Here is an 18,116-nt window from a genome sequence, read left to right as displayed (position 1 = left end):
AAGGAAGGAAGGAAGGAAGGAAGGAAGGAAGGAAGGAAGGAAAACCATATACACTATATAAGGAAGGAAGGAAGGAAAACAATATACACTATATGAGGAAGGAAGGAAGGAAAACCATATACACTATATAAGGAAAGAAAGAAGGAAAGAAAGAAAGAAAGAAAGAAAGAAAGAAAGAAAGAAAGAAAGAAAGAAAGAAAAAAGAAAGAAAGACTATAACAATGCAGACCGGGGGCAGCTCTTGGTCCGCAGACTAGTACAAGACTGATGTAAATAAAGCAATAATAATTATTATCATCATCATCAGAGCAGAGTGTTTCTAGTTAGAATGTTCAGAGTACATGTTCCCTACTAGATATACAGAAGTGACAGCCTGAAGTCCCTGAGCTGCCCCTGTCCCTGGAAGAGTCCTATGTGGAAGCAGTACAGTACAGTAGTCTCCTGCACCTTTCTCTCGTATACAATAAGATTCCTCTGTAATAATTCAATGTGACTCGTTCCATCAATGTATGCCCAAAGTTGTGGCATTGTTTCTCCCCCTCTCTAGCCAGGGTGACACATGGGGATGAGGTGACACTTACAGGTAAGCAGTGAAGATGCTGAGATTGGCAGGCAGAGCGCCGAGTCCCAGGTCCGAGCAGTCCGCTCTCATCATCAGTCCGTCCTGGTCACACACACAGTGACTCGGGCAGCTCCGGTGCTGCTGCTGTTTCCCCGGCCTGGCTGCGCTAACGATCTGCAGCGTGCATAGAAGCGTGCATAGGAGCAGGCTGGTCCTGGAGGTGTCCATGGTGTGTGTCCCACGGGAGGCTGTGCTGCTGTGTTTAGCAGTGCTGGACAGTACTCATCTCCCCTGGCTGAGGGGTGAGGGGGGTGTAGACACGGCGCGGAGGTGACACTACACAAGGAACAGCCTCCTCTGCACTCACTTTACTGCCCCGAGCATCTCACGCCGCTTTATTAAAGAGCTGGAAGCCTGAACTGCGCGCTCACTGACGTCACACCAGGCGGCCGAGCCACTCACAGCACACGGACCTGTGTGCTCCGCTCCTGCCCAGGTGGGCGCTCCTTGCGCAGAGTTCAGGAGCTCGTCTGTTTTACACGGGATGGTGGCCAACTGCAGGCTTTGGAAATGTCTCTGCATGCTTATATTGACATCTATCCACATATGTCCCTTTCTATCCTTTTCTCATCCATTTTTTACCATGCTTTATAGCGCCTGTTTTCGTTATGCGTGTTTTTATACATCAATGCGTCACTTTAATGCTTTGGACATTGAGTAATGATTTCCCATAGTGACGCCACTGTTCTGGACTTGGAGAGAGATATACTTTCTGAATCTCTTTGTTGTGTGTTGTGTTGAGTAGGGATGAGCTCTTGTTCGGATGGGATCTTGTTTGATGCGAATGGGGCTTTAAAGTGTATCTAAAATCATTTTTTAAAATTAGTTTTGTATAAAGTAGGAAAGGGTTAGACTCCATATCAGTTTTTGTTGCTGTATGTATCATTGCCGCTCGGATAGAAAGTGATGGGAAATCCAACATTTATGTGTTGTTACCAGAGCATAGGGTTGCCACCTTTTCTTCAAGCGAAACCCGAACACTCAAGCAACACGCGGACATTTCTTTGGGGAGAATGAGTGGTGGCTTACTCATATGTACATAGCGCCACCCATTCGTATGTAAATATCATAGATGATACTATTTTCAGTGGGGAGCCAGTAGCCCCTATCTTAGGTTTGGTTGCCCCTGTCTGCCTGACATGCTGTGTCCGGGTCTCTGCTGCCATGAAACCCGGACACAGCATTCAAAACCCGGACTGTCCGGGTGAATCCTGGACAGGTGGCAAACCTACCAGAGCATAACATGAGGGAAAATCCTCTAACTTAGACCTGTTCCTATGATGGGAATTCTATTCCCCTTTAAAGAGATTTTCCTCTTCTTTCCTGTTATATCTCCAGCACAGGAAATTAAAGGAAATATCCCCAGGAGGACAAAGACAGCAACAAATAATCTCATAGGGATTTTAACCCTCCCCTACTCTATCTATAACTTAAAAAAAAACCTTTGGCTTTACAAACTGTGCTGCTGGGATCCATAAATGGGTCAGTCTTTGACTCTATATGAAAAAAGATTTGAATGTCTGTTTGAAGAAGAGCAATTCTGCATAGAGTTTGTTTATTCTTATGTTTGCACAGATTGTTCCTGAGTGTTTTAGGTGTCTTTCACAGTACAGCTTAACATACTACTGAGAGGAAAAGAGTGGGTATGAGAAAGAGTGAGCGGGGAAAAGAAAGCTGATGTGTGTGCTCATGTGTGCTTGTGCTCATGTGTGTAGCATTGTTAGACTGTCAGACTACAAGGCAGTTTCTGTGTACCCTACAATGCTCTATGCTGCGCAATAATGAAGACACATTTAAAGGGACACTGTCATAAGAGGATCATGGAGGAGGCCATTGATTAACTCTCCTTGAATGCCAGTTCCCTGGGTCTCATGTTGATGCTTTTGCTTTAATACTGCCTGAGTAGCTGACCTGGAACAAGTAAAGTAATGGATAGCTCTGACACGTTTCTGTCACTCATTTAAAGAACCCCGAGCACACATTTTTTTTACCCCCGCACTGCAAGGGTTAACTGCCAATTGTTGCCTAGTGTAAAAAAAAGATATACTTTCCTGATCATTGGAGCTGGCCCGGTCTTAGACCAGTCCCTGGGTGTCTTTCCCTCTCCTCTGCAGTGGTCTAAGGTCCTGTGAATCAGTGTATAGGACGTGAGGTCTCCGTGGTAAAACTCAGTGTATAACTTTTTTTTTTACCCTAGGCAAAAATTAGCAGTTTATGTGAAGACGCACGTGCTCGAGGGGGGGTTTTCTGTTTCAAAGTTTTTTATTGGTTTTCCATACTTATTAACTTCTAATCACAGACAGCAATATCGTTCTATAAATATATAACATATATATCGTATTAAAGCGTTATAAAGCCATCAATGGTCTTCCAACAGCAACAGAGCATGGGCTACCTTACATCTATCTATTGTATTAATACCTTACCGGAGCCCGCAATTCTGTATTTCTATACCCTAGACACTCCTGCTTTGAATAAAGGTGGTAAAATGAATTCGATTTTTCTCTGTTGCTATTGTAAGTACCACTGTTTATCACTCAATCTGTGAGTACTAAATCCCTCTGGATGGGTAGTACAAACCTCCCACCAGGTGGAAAAATAAATGAAAACACTATTTAAATAAGAATAAAGAATTTAAAAAAAAACAACAACAACAAAAAAAATAAAATAAAGGAAGAAGATAAAACACAATAATGCAGAATTGCAGACTCATGGATTCCTAGTAATTAACACCTTAACTTAGCCTAAGGAGGCGGGCAGGCTGCCTAGAGGATTTGCAATGCCTTGATGCATCAACCAAGGTTTCCAGACCTCTTCAAAGCTAGTATATCTATCTTGCAAAATACTATAAAGCTTCTCATGAATCATAATCCAGTTTAATTTGGACAACACCATAGAGAATGGTACCCTTTCTAATTTCCAGGATAGAGCTATGGAGATCTTTGCTCCTAAAAAGAAAAAACAGGAATTTGCCCTGTGCTCTTGAAATACCTGGAACCGGTTTATTCAGTAGTAAGTGTTGCGGGTCTCTCGGGATATGAAGGCGGAGGATCTCAGAGAGCAGGGCAAAAAACCTATTCCAAAAGCGGAGCAATTTTGGGCACTGCCACCAAATGTGGATCATAGTGCCTCGCTGATTGCATCCTCTAAAACATAGGGGGCTTGTCCCGGGAAACATAATTGCCAATCTAACTGGGACAAGGTACCATCTAGAAAAAACTTTATAATTGGCCTCTGCTAGGGAGACGTTGGGGATTCACATCATCAACTTCGTAGTGCATTGTTGCCATTCTTCCAACGAGAGAACAGCACCTAGGTCGGATTCCCATGCAGCCATGTAAGCTAACTTCGTAAATGGCCCAAGTAATGCAGCATATATTGAGGAGATCCCCCCCCCGTTGATCAGACCCCCGCAGGCACCACCGCTCAAACTGTGTCAATAACGGAGCCCCACTTTCAGGGATCTGTAACGATTTCAAATAATGCTGTATCTGTCTGAATCTAAACATTTCCGACTGCGGCATCTGCAGAGTATATAAACAATAGGGAAGCGATATTGGTTTATGTGATATTATAAAATCAGCGATCCTGTACAAGCCTTTATCCACCCACCATTGAAATGCTTTAGACTGTAGTCCCGGAGGGAAGCAAGCATTGTTAAACAGTGGTGCAAGGGGGGTTTGAGATGAAAGGATCCCCTCTTTAGCCCGAAACCTATCCCATAGGGCCAAAGAATGTAACAAAGTAGGGGGGTTTTAAACATTTTTTATATTACTTTTACATTCATTTTATTTAATATTAATTTTTAAAACAGTTTTTTTTTAAACTTTACTTTACTAAACTTTACTTACAAGCCCCCCATGTGATAGCATATTGGCAGTGACAGGTACTCTTTAAGGTGATACTGAAGTGCAGATCGCACTTCAATAGCTTATAGCTGGGCTTCAGGAGCCCAGCACTGACAGCTATGGGACGGGAAGTGATGTAATCTGCATCACTCCCAGTCCCATAGTACGGGAAGGTGATCGGAGAACGGACGTTCACCAATCTCCTCCCCAGCTTCCCCCCGACACCAGAGAAGCCAGTCCTGGGCACGAAAGAGGGGCAGCAGAGCCCGGGAAACACGGTGGGGGTGTCGGGCAGGGAGGAGGGGGCCTGTTTACCGGCCCATAGAAGTGATCTGGCAGCAGCTTTGCCGCCAGAATCGCTTCTACTGTAAATCCGACAGTTGGCTTTACAAGTTTAAACATAGTCCAGGCGGCAAAAGTCTGTTTAAACGGGCCCGATGCCAGTGACTTACTGTGGACGTCACTGGTCATTAAGAGGTTAAAGCATGCTTGCTATGGGTCTGTGAATCAAAAGTACTTCAAGTATTATTAAACTTTCAAACGTTTTTTCAAAAATTAACCCAGATCAAACATATATACATTGTCCAGCAAAATATTTCTATACATTTTTTTTTACCCAAGCACTTACAGTCATCATATTTTCAAACAGCTCCGACTCGCTCAGCTCAGCTTCCCTGAACTTCCTGTCTAGTACAAGATCACAAGGAACAGCAAGTGTTCATCTACTAGCTGGGAGGAAAGAAAGAGGAAGTAGGAGAGGGGTGCAGGGGGAAGGAAGTGGCTTGACCTCTTGTGCCTGTTTATTTGTGGATATATTCCAGAAGCATGCTGCACTTTTCACCCAGTAGCGCCGCCAATAATGAAACTTGTTACAGATGTCACCAGCACACCATATTGAAGTGAAGAACAAGTTTGTTTATTGATGCATCATGTCAAATTACACAGGGTCCCCTTTATCAGGCTTGAAATTATTTCAGGCCTGATGAAGGGGACCCTGTGTGGCCCCAAAATGTTGTGTATTTGTGGATAAACACACAGCCTGCTTGCACACATAAAGATGTCTCCATAGGACTCTGCAAGAGAAAGGAGCTCCCCTAAAACAGGATATCAGGACCTGTGCTCAGGAGACCAGTCGGTTCTGCCGGAAACTAAAACCTTTCAACATCAAGACTAGGGATGCACCTCATGGCACTTCATGACCCGCCTCCCTGCTTCGTGATTGGCTAAGAGGCCGGCTTCACTTGTTGCTAGCAGCCTGGCTTCCTGACCAATCAGTAAGCCGGGCGGCACATCATGATCTGCCTCTCGGCTTCCTGATTGCCTTGTAAACCAGCTTCACTTGTTGCTAGCAGCCTGGCTTCCTGACCAATCAGTAAGCCGGGCGGCACATCATGATCTGCCTCTCGGCTTCCTGATTGCCTTGTAAACCAGCTTCACTTGTTGCTAGGCAGCCTGGCTTCCTGACCAATCACCAGGACTGTGCAGCGTCTCAGGAGGCTGTGAGGGGTCTGACCAGGGCTGTAATGGGGTCTGACTAGGGCTGTAACGGGGTCTCAGGAGGCTGTGCAAGGTCGGTCCAGGGCTGTGCACAGTCTCAGCAACGCTGTCCGCAGTCTCACCAGGGACAATGAAGTAATAAAATGAACTAGGATCACACTAATCCAGCACGTTATTAATGTCATGTGCCCCACTATTTATTTATTTTTCCTTTTTTGAAAGATAAATATAATATGTTGTATATGAATATTTCATATTTACTATTTCCTACCAACAAGTAGAGATGAATACCCAGGGCTGAGAAATCATGCATCTGAATGTGGAATGACCTATTCCATCTCCCGTACTGCTTTGTATGATTCTGTATAGAGCTTTAGTTGGAGAGTCATTCACAGAGAAAAGCTACTGGGGGTTTATAAACTGAAGCCTTTGAAATATACTGGTGTTCGGGTGGCTATAGAGCCACCCGATCACTTGCATGGTACAGGAGGGGTAAGGGAAGTGTGTGCCCCCGTCTGACCCCACTGATGGCTATCCCGGGTTACGCTGTCCTCCGTGCGGGACCAGCACGGCAGCTCTCTGTGGCTGGATCAGAGGGTAGATGCGGCTGATTTTCCTTCTGTGTAAGTGATGTGAATTACATCATTTCTGCTTTCAGCCTGTCATTTGTCCAGCTGCTGTAGCCTAAGAAGAAACTAATGAAGCAGATCTCTGCTTCATTAGCTTCTTTGAGGGTCCCTTGGTGTCATTAGGGGTCATATAGACCCCTGATGTCTCCATAAATAGGACCTGTGCTATCAAATATGGTGCCTTATTAGCCCCCTGTTAGAGGAAATACCACCAAAAGAAAGCTCTTTATCTGTCACAAAAAAAAGAAATAACATTCATTTCAGTACGACATTACATGACTGATTAAATGTCGGTCAAAGAACTGAAGCGCTGAATACTGAAAAATGGCCTGGACAGGAAAGGGGTTTAACACCCTTCAAGTGGTTAAAATGTATTTGTAAAATGAAGCTTTTATTCAAAAAAAAGATGCAACCAAAATGGCAACAAAGTTCATTGACAAACACACTACATATTCATTTTCCTTGTTATAGAAGTCATATTTAAATAATGGATTTAGTGAGAAAGAATTTGACCGGTGCTGATCGTCTAGATTGCTTACGCAAATAATCTGCCACTGGTGATTGATATGCACAGTGCTTGTTATCCTATTATATTCACATTTTAAATTGTGAAGCCAAAACTACGAAATTGTGCAGCTATTTTAGATTATTTATGTTTTATTTTATCATTCCTGCTCAGAAAAAGATAACAATACATGCTAGTTTATAGGAAATAATTTCTGCAATATTTTACCCTTTTTTAATTTATAATTAGAATTTTCCAAAATTATGTTTGAAAAATTGTTATATTTTTTTGTTATATTTTTTTTCAAAATAACAATAAGTAACAAAAAATGTTTAAACACTTAATTTTTTTCCTCTTTTGGAATAACACCTATTTTATATTTGTTACGTGTTTCTCATTCACATTGCATAACTGCTTGCCCAATACATACTTTATTCTGAAAGAAAAGTTGCTCTGTGTACCAAGTTTTACTCTGGAATGCAAAGAGGGGCTGTGCAGGTTAATGTTGACATCATTAACCCTGTCTGTACTGTGCTGGCAGATCTCATTATAAGTTGTAAATTATATTTGAACACTGTCCTAACAAAGAGTTAAAGAAGGGAAGCTCAGCCTGTCCCTAGTCTTTCTATGGGGTTATCCCTTCACTTGGAAATTGAGAGAGAAGCTTGCAAAGGCCTGCTATTAAGACACATGTAAAAGGTAAGAAATATTAAAAAAACATTTTTAGATGTGTTTCATATATAGGAACACATAACAATCATATATTTGACTGCACAAGTGGAAATGTGCTTTAAAGCTTAACTTTGGGTTATTTTTAATGACCTCCATGCTGGTTTTAGAACAAGCAAAATAAATACTTACCTTTACCTCTACTGTATCCCACAGTATGTTTTTTCCACTGCAAGAAGTCCTCAATCTTGTGGGTTGAATGACAGCATCACCATGGTGCCCTGAATTCACAGTATAGTGAGGCATCATCATGGACCAGTCAGTGCCAGAAAAGGGGACTCACAAATGTAGGACTCCTGTCACACTTTTGGGAAAGGTACTTATATTGTATTAAAACAAAATATAACATACTCTACTTAGGATAATTAGCTGGTGGGGGGAGGTTTGAGCCTACAGCTGAGCTTTTCTTTACAATAGCTTACATAAGTCAATTGAAACTTGAAAAATGGCTGATTTTCCAAAACAGTATTTTTATTAAATTTTTAAACATTTTTAAATACACTCAACAAAACGGTATTATATTGTAGATTTACATTTTTTTGCCAAAACTTGATTTTGTAATTGAAGTCAATGCAGGCAAAAGTAAAAATTATATATTTAATAAATCAGGGCTGTAGAATTTCAGTTAAACTTTATATTGATTACAAGCAACTGTCTCTTTACACAAACAATTAGGTATGTAGAATTTTTTGGATTACTAATTTTTCACTGTGTACAGTATGTTAAAGATCCACACCAAAATGTACACTGTGGTAAGGTGAGATAAGGATAATTATTTATTGTGTTAAAATGAAACAATAATGCATTAATTTTGGGTATATTATTGCTGCTTGTAGAGGTAGTACTCATACACACAAACCTTTGTTACATAAATGTATTTTTTACTGGATGTTTATAATCATAGATATGTTTTATTGCTTTTGTGCATGATTTGTTTACACACATTTATATTTGTTTATGTGTATTTATTCAAGCAAATCTTCAAAAGCATAGTGTTGCATACAGGGTAAAAAAGAAGTGAGAACAGTTGATTTTATATTACTATGGGTTTTCTTATTTTTACATTTTACTATAGATTTTCATCAATACAAGGGTGCCTTACACAAAGCTAAAAATGTCCATGTAAATGGTTCCTGAGGGTTAGAAGTGTTATGTTATGCAATTTGTTTGAGCTGCATTTTATACCATCTTTTTTGTCTGCTTCCTTCTCTCTTTTTTTAATTTATGTAGTGCACTTAGACAATAATTGCAAAGAACAGAAGCTATACAGATGTCAACAGAGTTTTTTGTCAAAGGCATACTTTGAGAAAAATGTCCTTGCTCCTATTACAATATTCCTTTCTAGGTAAATGGTATACTGTGCATTGCAAGCTTTTCAAGCTACTTTTCTTTTCTGCAGATTCATACCCTTTTCTGTTTTCAATAAACTGCTCAAATACGACTTGGATTCCAGCACAGATCTCTGGAAAGCCAGTCACATACTTTAAAATAAGATTTCTGGGAGCATTACATACCCAGATTGACATTTTTCAAGGAAGCAACACTTGAATTATTCAATCATTTTACAAATTTGCAGTCCCTTCATTAATTAAATACAAATGGACATTTAAAAGGCCCTACATTACAAAGGGCTTGTATTGCATTTATATATGTTAAATAATTTGTTTCTCTAAATTTGTAGTAAAGGCAATCTGGCTTCAAGAAGAGTGCACTTGGCTATGCAACCGTTAAAGTAATGTTTCTGCCTAATAAAAATAATGGTTAAGAATAATTTAGGATTTCCTCTATTTGTGGCAAAATTGCATGAATATTTACCGTGCACAGTCTTGGAGCAAAGTCAAGAGCTCTCAACTCAGATTTAAATAGAAAGTGCTAAAATGACCGATTTCCACTATTGACATATTTCTGTCAATCAGAGCTCAAGCAGCAGCTAAAAGCAGCTGTATTACCTAGATAGAGACCTTACTAACAAAAAGAAAGTCCCAACAGCTACATGTATGGGCATGTCTTCAGTGGGTGTTTGCTCTAGGATGTATCATGTAGGTCCTTAGCTGGCTAAAGGTCCATTCCACCCAAAAACTGAGATTTATGTTTGAGTAGGCATTGTGGTTTGTACTGAGGGTCCAAGTTGAGATGTCTGCACAATGTTTCCATTCTCTCCCAGAAGGGAATTCGTTTCTCACACCCTAAAGTGACACTAAATAATTACTTTTTTCCCCTCCTAATGCTGGTGTAAAGACTTACCTTATGTCTAATGCTGGTGTAAAGACTTACCTTATTTCTAATGCAGGTGTAAAGACTTACCTTATGTGATGCTTCTTGACATGTATATCTTCTTTCCAGCTGTTTCAAATGGTCCCTTCAGTGCTGCTGCCGCTGTCCTATTCTCCTTTGTCTCCTTCTTCTTACAGGGTCCCATGGAGACACCCCTGCGTGTGTGCTCCTGACGTGTGCGTCCATTGCCTAGCATTGTCTCACACTGTAGGACACTCCTCTCTCCCCTCATGTAGCCTCAATTGCGCATTCATCTGCTTCTCGTACACGTGCTGCTCTGCCCGGAAGTTCAGCAGAAAGGTGGTGGTTATTGTAATTGCTTGCCTATGCTAGTCCACTTACACACTGTATATTTGGGGAATGCCACACTGTTTACTAGCAGTGAATTAAGATAAAAACAGCTTACTACCACTTTAATCCCAAAATTATCTTTTTATTTTGTGGAAAACCTACTGGGGGACCCTTGCAGCCTAATTTCATCTAATATATTCCGCAGCAAAATCCCCTAAAATGTATGTTTTAGTGCTGATATGTATTGCTGTTTGTGTTATTGGTAATCTTTTTCTGCATGCTTTGTTTTGAACACATAAGGGGTAATTTATGAAAACTGGAGCAAACAAAATCTGGAGCAGTTGCCCATGGCAACCAATCAGCTTCTCTCTTCAGTCTGTTCAGTTAAGATTTGAAAATTAAAGAGAGAAGCTGATTGTTTGGCATGCACAGCTGCTCCAGATTTTGTCTGCTCCAGTTTTGATTAATCCCCCTCTTAGTACATTAAGATATAGGTTTTATGTGCCCTATAAAGCAGAACAGTGAAATTATGTGACAGGTGATGATTAGGTTACAATAATGACTGTAATATGAAAATTATTATATGCACACATTCTCAACATCATAACATTTAAAAAAATCCTGCTTATACACAACATAAAAGCGAGCATATTTCTAAAAGATTGTGGAACGTTCTGCATGCAGATTACATGCCAAATAGACGTAAATCCTTGAAACGAAAAACTTTCTGGCTGAGAGTGTCAGAGCAATGAAAGAAGTTCAGCAGGCCTATGAACTTGGATCAGACTCTAAACAACAGGAATTAAGAAGGTTCACTGGGGAGTTCTTTCAAATTTTATCATATTTTCAAGTGGATAAAGTGTTCACATGCTGCGTATGTGCTCGAGAGAATTCAATTTTTTTTAAATTTATTGTCCAGCTGTCATAGATTGCATTCTTGTGTTTACAGTTAAACCACAATAATGTTTTTAGGTTTACAAATATATATATGCTTTTTACAAACACATGAAATCCTTTAATATGTGTAGGCAAATCAAGCAAGTCTGCTGAAATGACCTTTCAGTTTTTTCCCTGCCCTATGAGCAGTAAGCATAAATCATCAAGGATCCTGCCAGTTTAAATTGGATTCTAATTCCTGGCAGATCCAGTGCTGTCCACATCTAGAGTAATATAAAATAATTCTTCCTTTTAGAAGAGATCAATTGTACCAACTTACCAGGGTGAGTACCCTCAATAGATTTTTAAGGTGTATGACATAAATATTCATAAACATAACAAACATACAAACATATTCAAATTTTATTACGTAACATAAGATTTAAAAAATCTGCCATTAAAATCATGCAGTTAAAAACTGCGCTCCAGAAAATGTTTGAGATAAAGGAAAATACATAGATGTTAGACTTGTGTGCCGGCAAAAAACTTGTTTAGTTTTCATTTTTCGTTAATTCATTTTTCAGGATTCGGATCCGAAAGCCAATTCGTTTCGATTTTTCGTTAGCGCTAGTATGTACAAATGTTCGTTATAAACACATTTTTATTGCAGTAAAGTGACATTGGACACAAAAAAAATGTTTTTTTTAACAGTCTGCAGAAGAGAGAGAGAGAGAAACAAAAAGCGTGAAGTTCCCCCACAACTGATACCAAACCCTTTAGGTCTGGTAGGAATGTTAGGAGGGACCACCCCAAGTTAAAAAAAAAAGTGCATGGAGTTTTAAGGGGGAACCCCAAATGATGGGGAAGAAAAAAAACGTAGACTCTCCCTAAAATTCCTACCAGACTTTTAATCCAAGCACAGCCCTGGTACGGCAGGAAAGGGGGGGGGTGAGAGAGCCCCCCCCTCCCTACGCCATACCAGGCCACGTGCCCCCGCCATTGGGAGGGTGTGCCCGTGCCAATGGGGATAAGGGCCTCTTCCCCACAACCCTGACCTGGTGGTTGGAGTCTGCGGGCAGGGGGGCTTTTTTGCATCGGGGTACTCTTTTAATTGAGGGGGCACCCAGATGCCGCTGCCCCGACTTTTGAATGAGTAAGGGGTATTGTACCCCTACTCATTCACTAAAGGGTTAAAAGTAAATAAACACACCACACATTTTGAAAAAGTCCTTTAATTATAAAAAAAACTGTCAGTTTTTGACAATTCCTTTATTTGAAAAAATAAGCGGTACCCACCAACTCGCCGAAATAAAAAAAGTACTGCCGCCCGACGACCCGCCCGAACCCGATGAAGACTCACCGTAAAATTACAGCTCCGGCCAGAATGTAAACAAATGGGCGGAGCGAGCCATGACATCATAGGGCTTGTTCCACCCATTTGACATTCTGAGCTGCCATAGAACGCAATAGCATTCCGGAGCTTTGAAAGTAAATTAGTTGACCTGGTATGGTGCAGGGTGAGGGAGGCGCTTGATCATCCCTTTCTTGCCCTGCCGGGCCTGTGCTCTGATCAAGGGTCTGGTTGGGAATTTTAGGGGGGACTCCCATTTTTCGGGGGTTGGGTTCCACTTAAAATTTCCATCCAGTCCTGAAAGGCCTGGTATGATGTTTGAGGGAACCCCACACACTTTTTATTTTTAACTTGGGGGGGGGGGGTGCCTCCTAACTTTCCTACCAAACCTGAACGGTCTGGTATCAATTAAAGGGAACCTCACGCTTTTTTTTCTCTGCAGACTGTAAAAAAAATAAAAAATTATTTTGTCTAATGTCACTTTGCGTCAACGAAAATTCTTACATACTACGAAACGAAAATGTGGATTTTGTTTTTTGATGCTTAACAAAATTAAACTTTTTTTGGGAAAGAAATTCAGATGCATTCGAAATGTTCGTTATCGGAAATTCATATTCGTTTGCATTCGTTATTTGTCATTTGGAAATTCGAATGCAATGGAATTTCGGAAAATTCGTACAAATAACAAATCTTTCCGAAACAAATCGTGCATGTCTAATAGATATTATCTCTATGAAATTGTCTGTAGCGCAGTTGTCAACTGTTTGATTTTATTGGATGATTTTTTATATCTTATGTTATGTAATAAAATTTGGATATTTTTGGATATTTGTTATGTTTATGGATATTTATGTCATACACCTTAAAAATCTATTACATGTACTCATCGCAGTAAGTTGGTACTATTGATCTTTTTATTTTAACCTATTACAAAAGTCCGAATAGCATTATGCATCCGAATTTTCGTTACCGCAAAATTTTTATTCTTTTACATTCGATATCTGTTTCATTCGTAAATTTGGCTGCATCCAAATGTCTGAATTCACTAAAATTTGTCTGAATTTGCATTCTGCACTAAATTAAATTTAGATGTCTAATATATTGGAAGTCTATTGGGAATCTGATCTAAACAGCATGTGTCCATTTACATCAGAGTACCCCAAAATCACAGGCTAAGACAATGCCATTAGTGTGCTTTTGGCAGAAATAAGGATTTGCCTCTCTACCCATTGATCAATAATTAAAATAGTGTGATTTGGTAGAAGGTAGGTAGGGTGAACACTGTGAAAACTACCTTCGCTACCAGGATTTGCATGACTATGTCATCATTGAGCCAACATCTCAGTTCATTAACTAGATGCTAACCCTTGATAATACTTGAATAAAGATGGTACCTGCTTTCTGGAATGTGTACAGGGTTTATCAGTTCTATTATATAGCATAGTTCACACCTGTGATTTATGTTCAGAAAATTCCAAACACATTTCTGTCACTGATGCTAAGCACTTTTGAGACTTGCTTGTTTTGTGAAATTTACAGTATTTGGATTGGCACCTAAGCAACACGGCAGCATGTTGAGTGGTTATTTCTATGGTCATCTGTAATAAGTAGACAAACAAATGTTCTCTAAATAGAAATAACATGTTAAGTGGTCATTCCTTTTTGTCCACAGAAGAGTAAATATTTCCTTTGCTATACTTGTTCTGCAAAGAAAAGTTAGCTGAATCAGGGAGGGAAGTCTTCATGGTGCATGATTTGGTGGATGGGCAGATCTTTTGGTAAGAGATTGGTCATTCTGTGGTCACCTGTAATAAGAAGACAACAAAAGTCCTGTAACCAGAAAAAAAGAATACAAACGATTAATTATTATTTATGTTTTCTTAGCAGCTGTGAGGGATTTGGTCACATTGTGCTGTCACAGTTATCTGAAAATAGGAACCATTTCCTTAATTCTTTGTCAATACAGAATTCATTGTGTCACAGCTTGTTTTAATAAAAGGCTTCTGGAGTCTCCCATCTATGTCTGTCACAGTTAATTGTTACCTTTGGTATTGTTTCCTAACTCATTATTGTTCTTAGCAGGCAGCATGGTGCCAGTAGGCTATCATTATTAGTCTGACATCCCTGGATCGATCTGGTGCAAGGCAACTTGTTGTCAGAAGGTTTGTTGAAGATGTACTAAATTCTAACAAAAGTAACAAGATATGTGCAAATAGTACTATGTCATAAAAAGGTGGAATATTAAAGGATATTTCTCTTCCAGTATTGTTTTGCAAAAAGAAAATCTAAGCGGGTTATTCACTAAGGAGCCGAAGGATCTATCTGATCCTTTGGCTCACTTTGGCTGCTGTAGCCCTTCGGTTCATTCGAACTGAAGGGCTGCTGTATGGGCTATTCACAAAAACAAAGCAAACAGATTAGCCGTGCCGAATGCCGCTCGACGGCATACGGCTATTCACTCACTGCTGTTCGGCCCCTATGAGAATAGGGGCGAACGGTAGTGAGTGAACTGCCAGAGGTTCGGCTCAGCAAGATCCAGATGTTGGACCGGCTGAGTCGAACGGCTTCAGCACTTCAGACCAAAGCCAGTCGATGTACGTCTGATTTTAGCCGATGTACGGCTGAAATCAGCCATGAATAGCCGATTGCCGTTTGGCTCAGTTAACTTCGGCTTGGTTATTCACTGGGCTGCCTTCGGCAGCTCAGTGAATAACCCCCTAGAATTCTTTTAAAAGGGTGTCGCTACAGGAAATAAAACTCCCAACATATGATTGTGATTCCTCTAACGAAGTAATAAAGTAATCGGCATCCTCTTGTCACCAGTGACAGGATTCTGGTCAGGGGACATAAACGTGTCCAACCAGACATTATGGAGCACTTAGAGCACCAGTACATGAGAATGGATGAACCATGATACTAGATCTCACCAGCAGGTGGCACTGAAGGTGAATTCTGAGAAAATAAGGAGATTAGGAAATGTTCTGATTCTGGGTCCATCTGATACCGGTGATTGATGAAATAGCCGATAATTTGAGGGAGCTGAGGCTCAATTGTTTTGTCCACACCCATTTGGAGGAACTCCAGGATTGCCTTAGAAGAAGGTTGACACTGTTGTCCCTTGCCCATGTGGAAAACATTTTCCACATCCTATAATACACCAAGATAGTGCATACTTTCCTAGATTTTAAGAGTGTGTCAATGACAGCTTGGGAAAATCCTGACTTCTTTAACCTTTCCCTCTCAACAGCCATGCCATCAGACGAAGGGTCTGAGGATGCCGATGTAGGACCGGTCCTTGAGACAGAAGGTCCACTGTTACTGGGATACTCCATGGATTCTGAATGCTCAGAAACATCAGGTGAGGAAACCATGGCCTTCTCGGCCAATAGGGGATGATGGCAATACTTGTCACCTTCTCCCTCTGTATCCTTTGAAGTATTGACATGATCATGGTAAAGGGGGGAAAGAGTGCAGTCTCACAGATATGATAGTACACCCTGGCCTTCTGCCATGTGGTTGAATCTTCTTGACAGGAGCCATCTGTGGATTTGGGGTTTTCATGAGCTGTAAGCCATAATCATCACAATTATAACAAATCACGGCTTGAACGATCTTGCTTTGCATGTAATGAGTCTATCTAATATATTAGTTTCACCTTTTAAGTTGCATTAGTGAAATAAATGAACTTTTGCACGATATTCTAATTATTCGAGTTTCACCTGTATACCATCTCCTAGGTTGGAGCTAGGTTCCTCTTCTCCATATTCAACAACCATCCGTAATTTCTTTCAGGGTGCTCATTCTGATTTTCTTGCTGAAGATAGCCTCTTCTTTTGAGTCTGCCAGAATCAAGACATTGTCCAAATAATGAAAAATGGTCACCCCTTGTTTCTGTATTTCCTCTATGATGGTGATAAGTATTTTTGAGAAAGTCCTGGGTGCTGTGCTGAGACCGAATGGCATTGCTCTGCATTGAAAGGGCTTGTAGCCGCGATACAGAACCTGAGGAACTTCTGATAATATTAAAAAATGAGGACATGGAAGTACACATTCTTTAGATCTATGGACACCATCCACATACCTGGATGGACTACTAAGGTATGCTCTGACTTGATGGATCCTGTATTTCTGCCTCTTCCATCCCTGGAAGGGCCAAATCCTACTCTCCATGCACGCAAGCGAGAAGACTCCCTCCCTGGTTTGTAGCACCTGGAGTCACGAAAGTAATATGGCTTTGACGAGGTCTTCTAGCTTCTCCTGCTTTTCCTATCCTGTGGTAGCATGGCTTTCTTGCTATCAATAGATTTTTTGATATAGGCTGAACAGCATATCCCCTTGGAATGTTAGGGAACACCGGCTGTTTTTCGATGAGGAGTTGGCACCCCACGATATGAGTTTAATGTCCTATATTTTGTCCAGAAGTCTGTGTCTGCTCACTCCTGTCTTTATATCCTCTTCCAGATCTTCAATCTATATGTTGGATGTTCTAGATACTGAAGATAGGGCCACTGCAGGATGAATGCGAGTCGCCAAAGCAGTATAGTATCTTAAATTGTCTTCCATTTTACGAACCATCAGATCTTTGAGGTAACTTCCGTTATCGATGGGTAAAGTGGTGTGTTTTGGCAATCTGACCACTGCCTCATCTACTTTAGGAGCTTCGTCCCAAGTACTGAAAACTGTGAAACTAATGGGATACTAATAGGAAACTAATAGGATAGAGGCGGGAGAATCTTCCTTTCGATACCATCCTTTTTTCTGACTTATCCCATTCATCCTTAATGAGCTTCTTGGTGATCTCGCTCACTGGGAAGAGTGGTCTGTTCCTTCTTTGTCCTGCAAAGTGTTTGCTTGAGGGGGGACAGGATCTCCTCCTGTTCCTTCATACTTAAGGTTTTGTGTACCATTGCAATAAGTGTATCCACTTTCTTGAGTTCCATAGAATGAGTAGTTGGTGAATCCTCTCTGTCCGAAGACGTGCAGTATTCTCCTTCTGAAATTGACATCTCTTCCTCTGTGCCTTCTGAGGAATCAAATTGTGAACCGACTTTTTTCTGCCTTTTACAAGAATGAGTCTTACTCCCTTGGCGACTGCCTGTTGAATTGAGATCCAGAATGTCTGTCAATGATTTGGAATGGCCCTTGAAACATTTTTCACAGAGTTTTTTTTCCCTGTCAAAGCCTTGTCATCACAAGCTTGACATCTGGCAGATTTCTCCTTCTTTTTCCCCTAAGATGCAGAAGACCCTATTCCTGCAGGGCTGAACACAGAAACAGAGTACTGCCCTGACATTTTTGAATTTCCAGGGGACGTAATATAAAAAAACACGTTTCCCCAAAGGAAATTTACCAAATTCCACATCAGCGTCAGAGAATTAGCACGGCACCCTTTAAATATCACTATAGTAAAAAGTTTTGAATCACTACATGAACAAGGACACCGTTGCTGTTTACCTAATGTAGGTAAACAGCAAAAAAAGAGATAGATGGGGCT

At 40.6% G+C, this 18,116-nt stretch overlaps 1 protein-coding gene across 1 annotated transcript in view; it reads right to left on the bottom strand.

Moving 5' to 3' along the window:
• Positions 1–843, bottom strand: part of LGR5 (leucine rich repeat containing G protein-coupled receptor 5) — a 133,831-nt gene extending 132,988 nt beyond the window's left edge. Inside the window, exon 1 of the mRNA XM_018558060.1 lies at positions 582–843. Within this exon, the coding sequence (XP_018413562.1) occupies positions 582–790 (209 nt within the window). The 5' untranslated portion in view covers positions 791–843. The remainder of the gene's footprint in view (positions 1–581) is intronic.
• Between the last annotated feature and the right edge of the window lie 17,273 nt (positions 844–18,116).

The sequence above is a fragment of the Nanorana parkeri genome, unplaced genomic scaffold, assembly GCF_000935625.1.
Source record: "Nanorana parkeri isolate BGI_ZX_2015 unplaced genomic scaffold, ASM93562v1 scaffold318, whole genome shotgun sequence".
Lineage (NCBI taxonomy): Eukaryota > Metazoa > Chordata > Amphibia > Anura > Dicroglossidae > Nanorana > Nanorana parkeri.
Note: the sequence above shows the minus strand (reverse complement) of the source record. Positions and strands in the feature narration are given on the sequence as shown.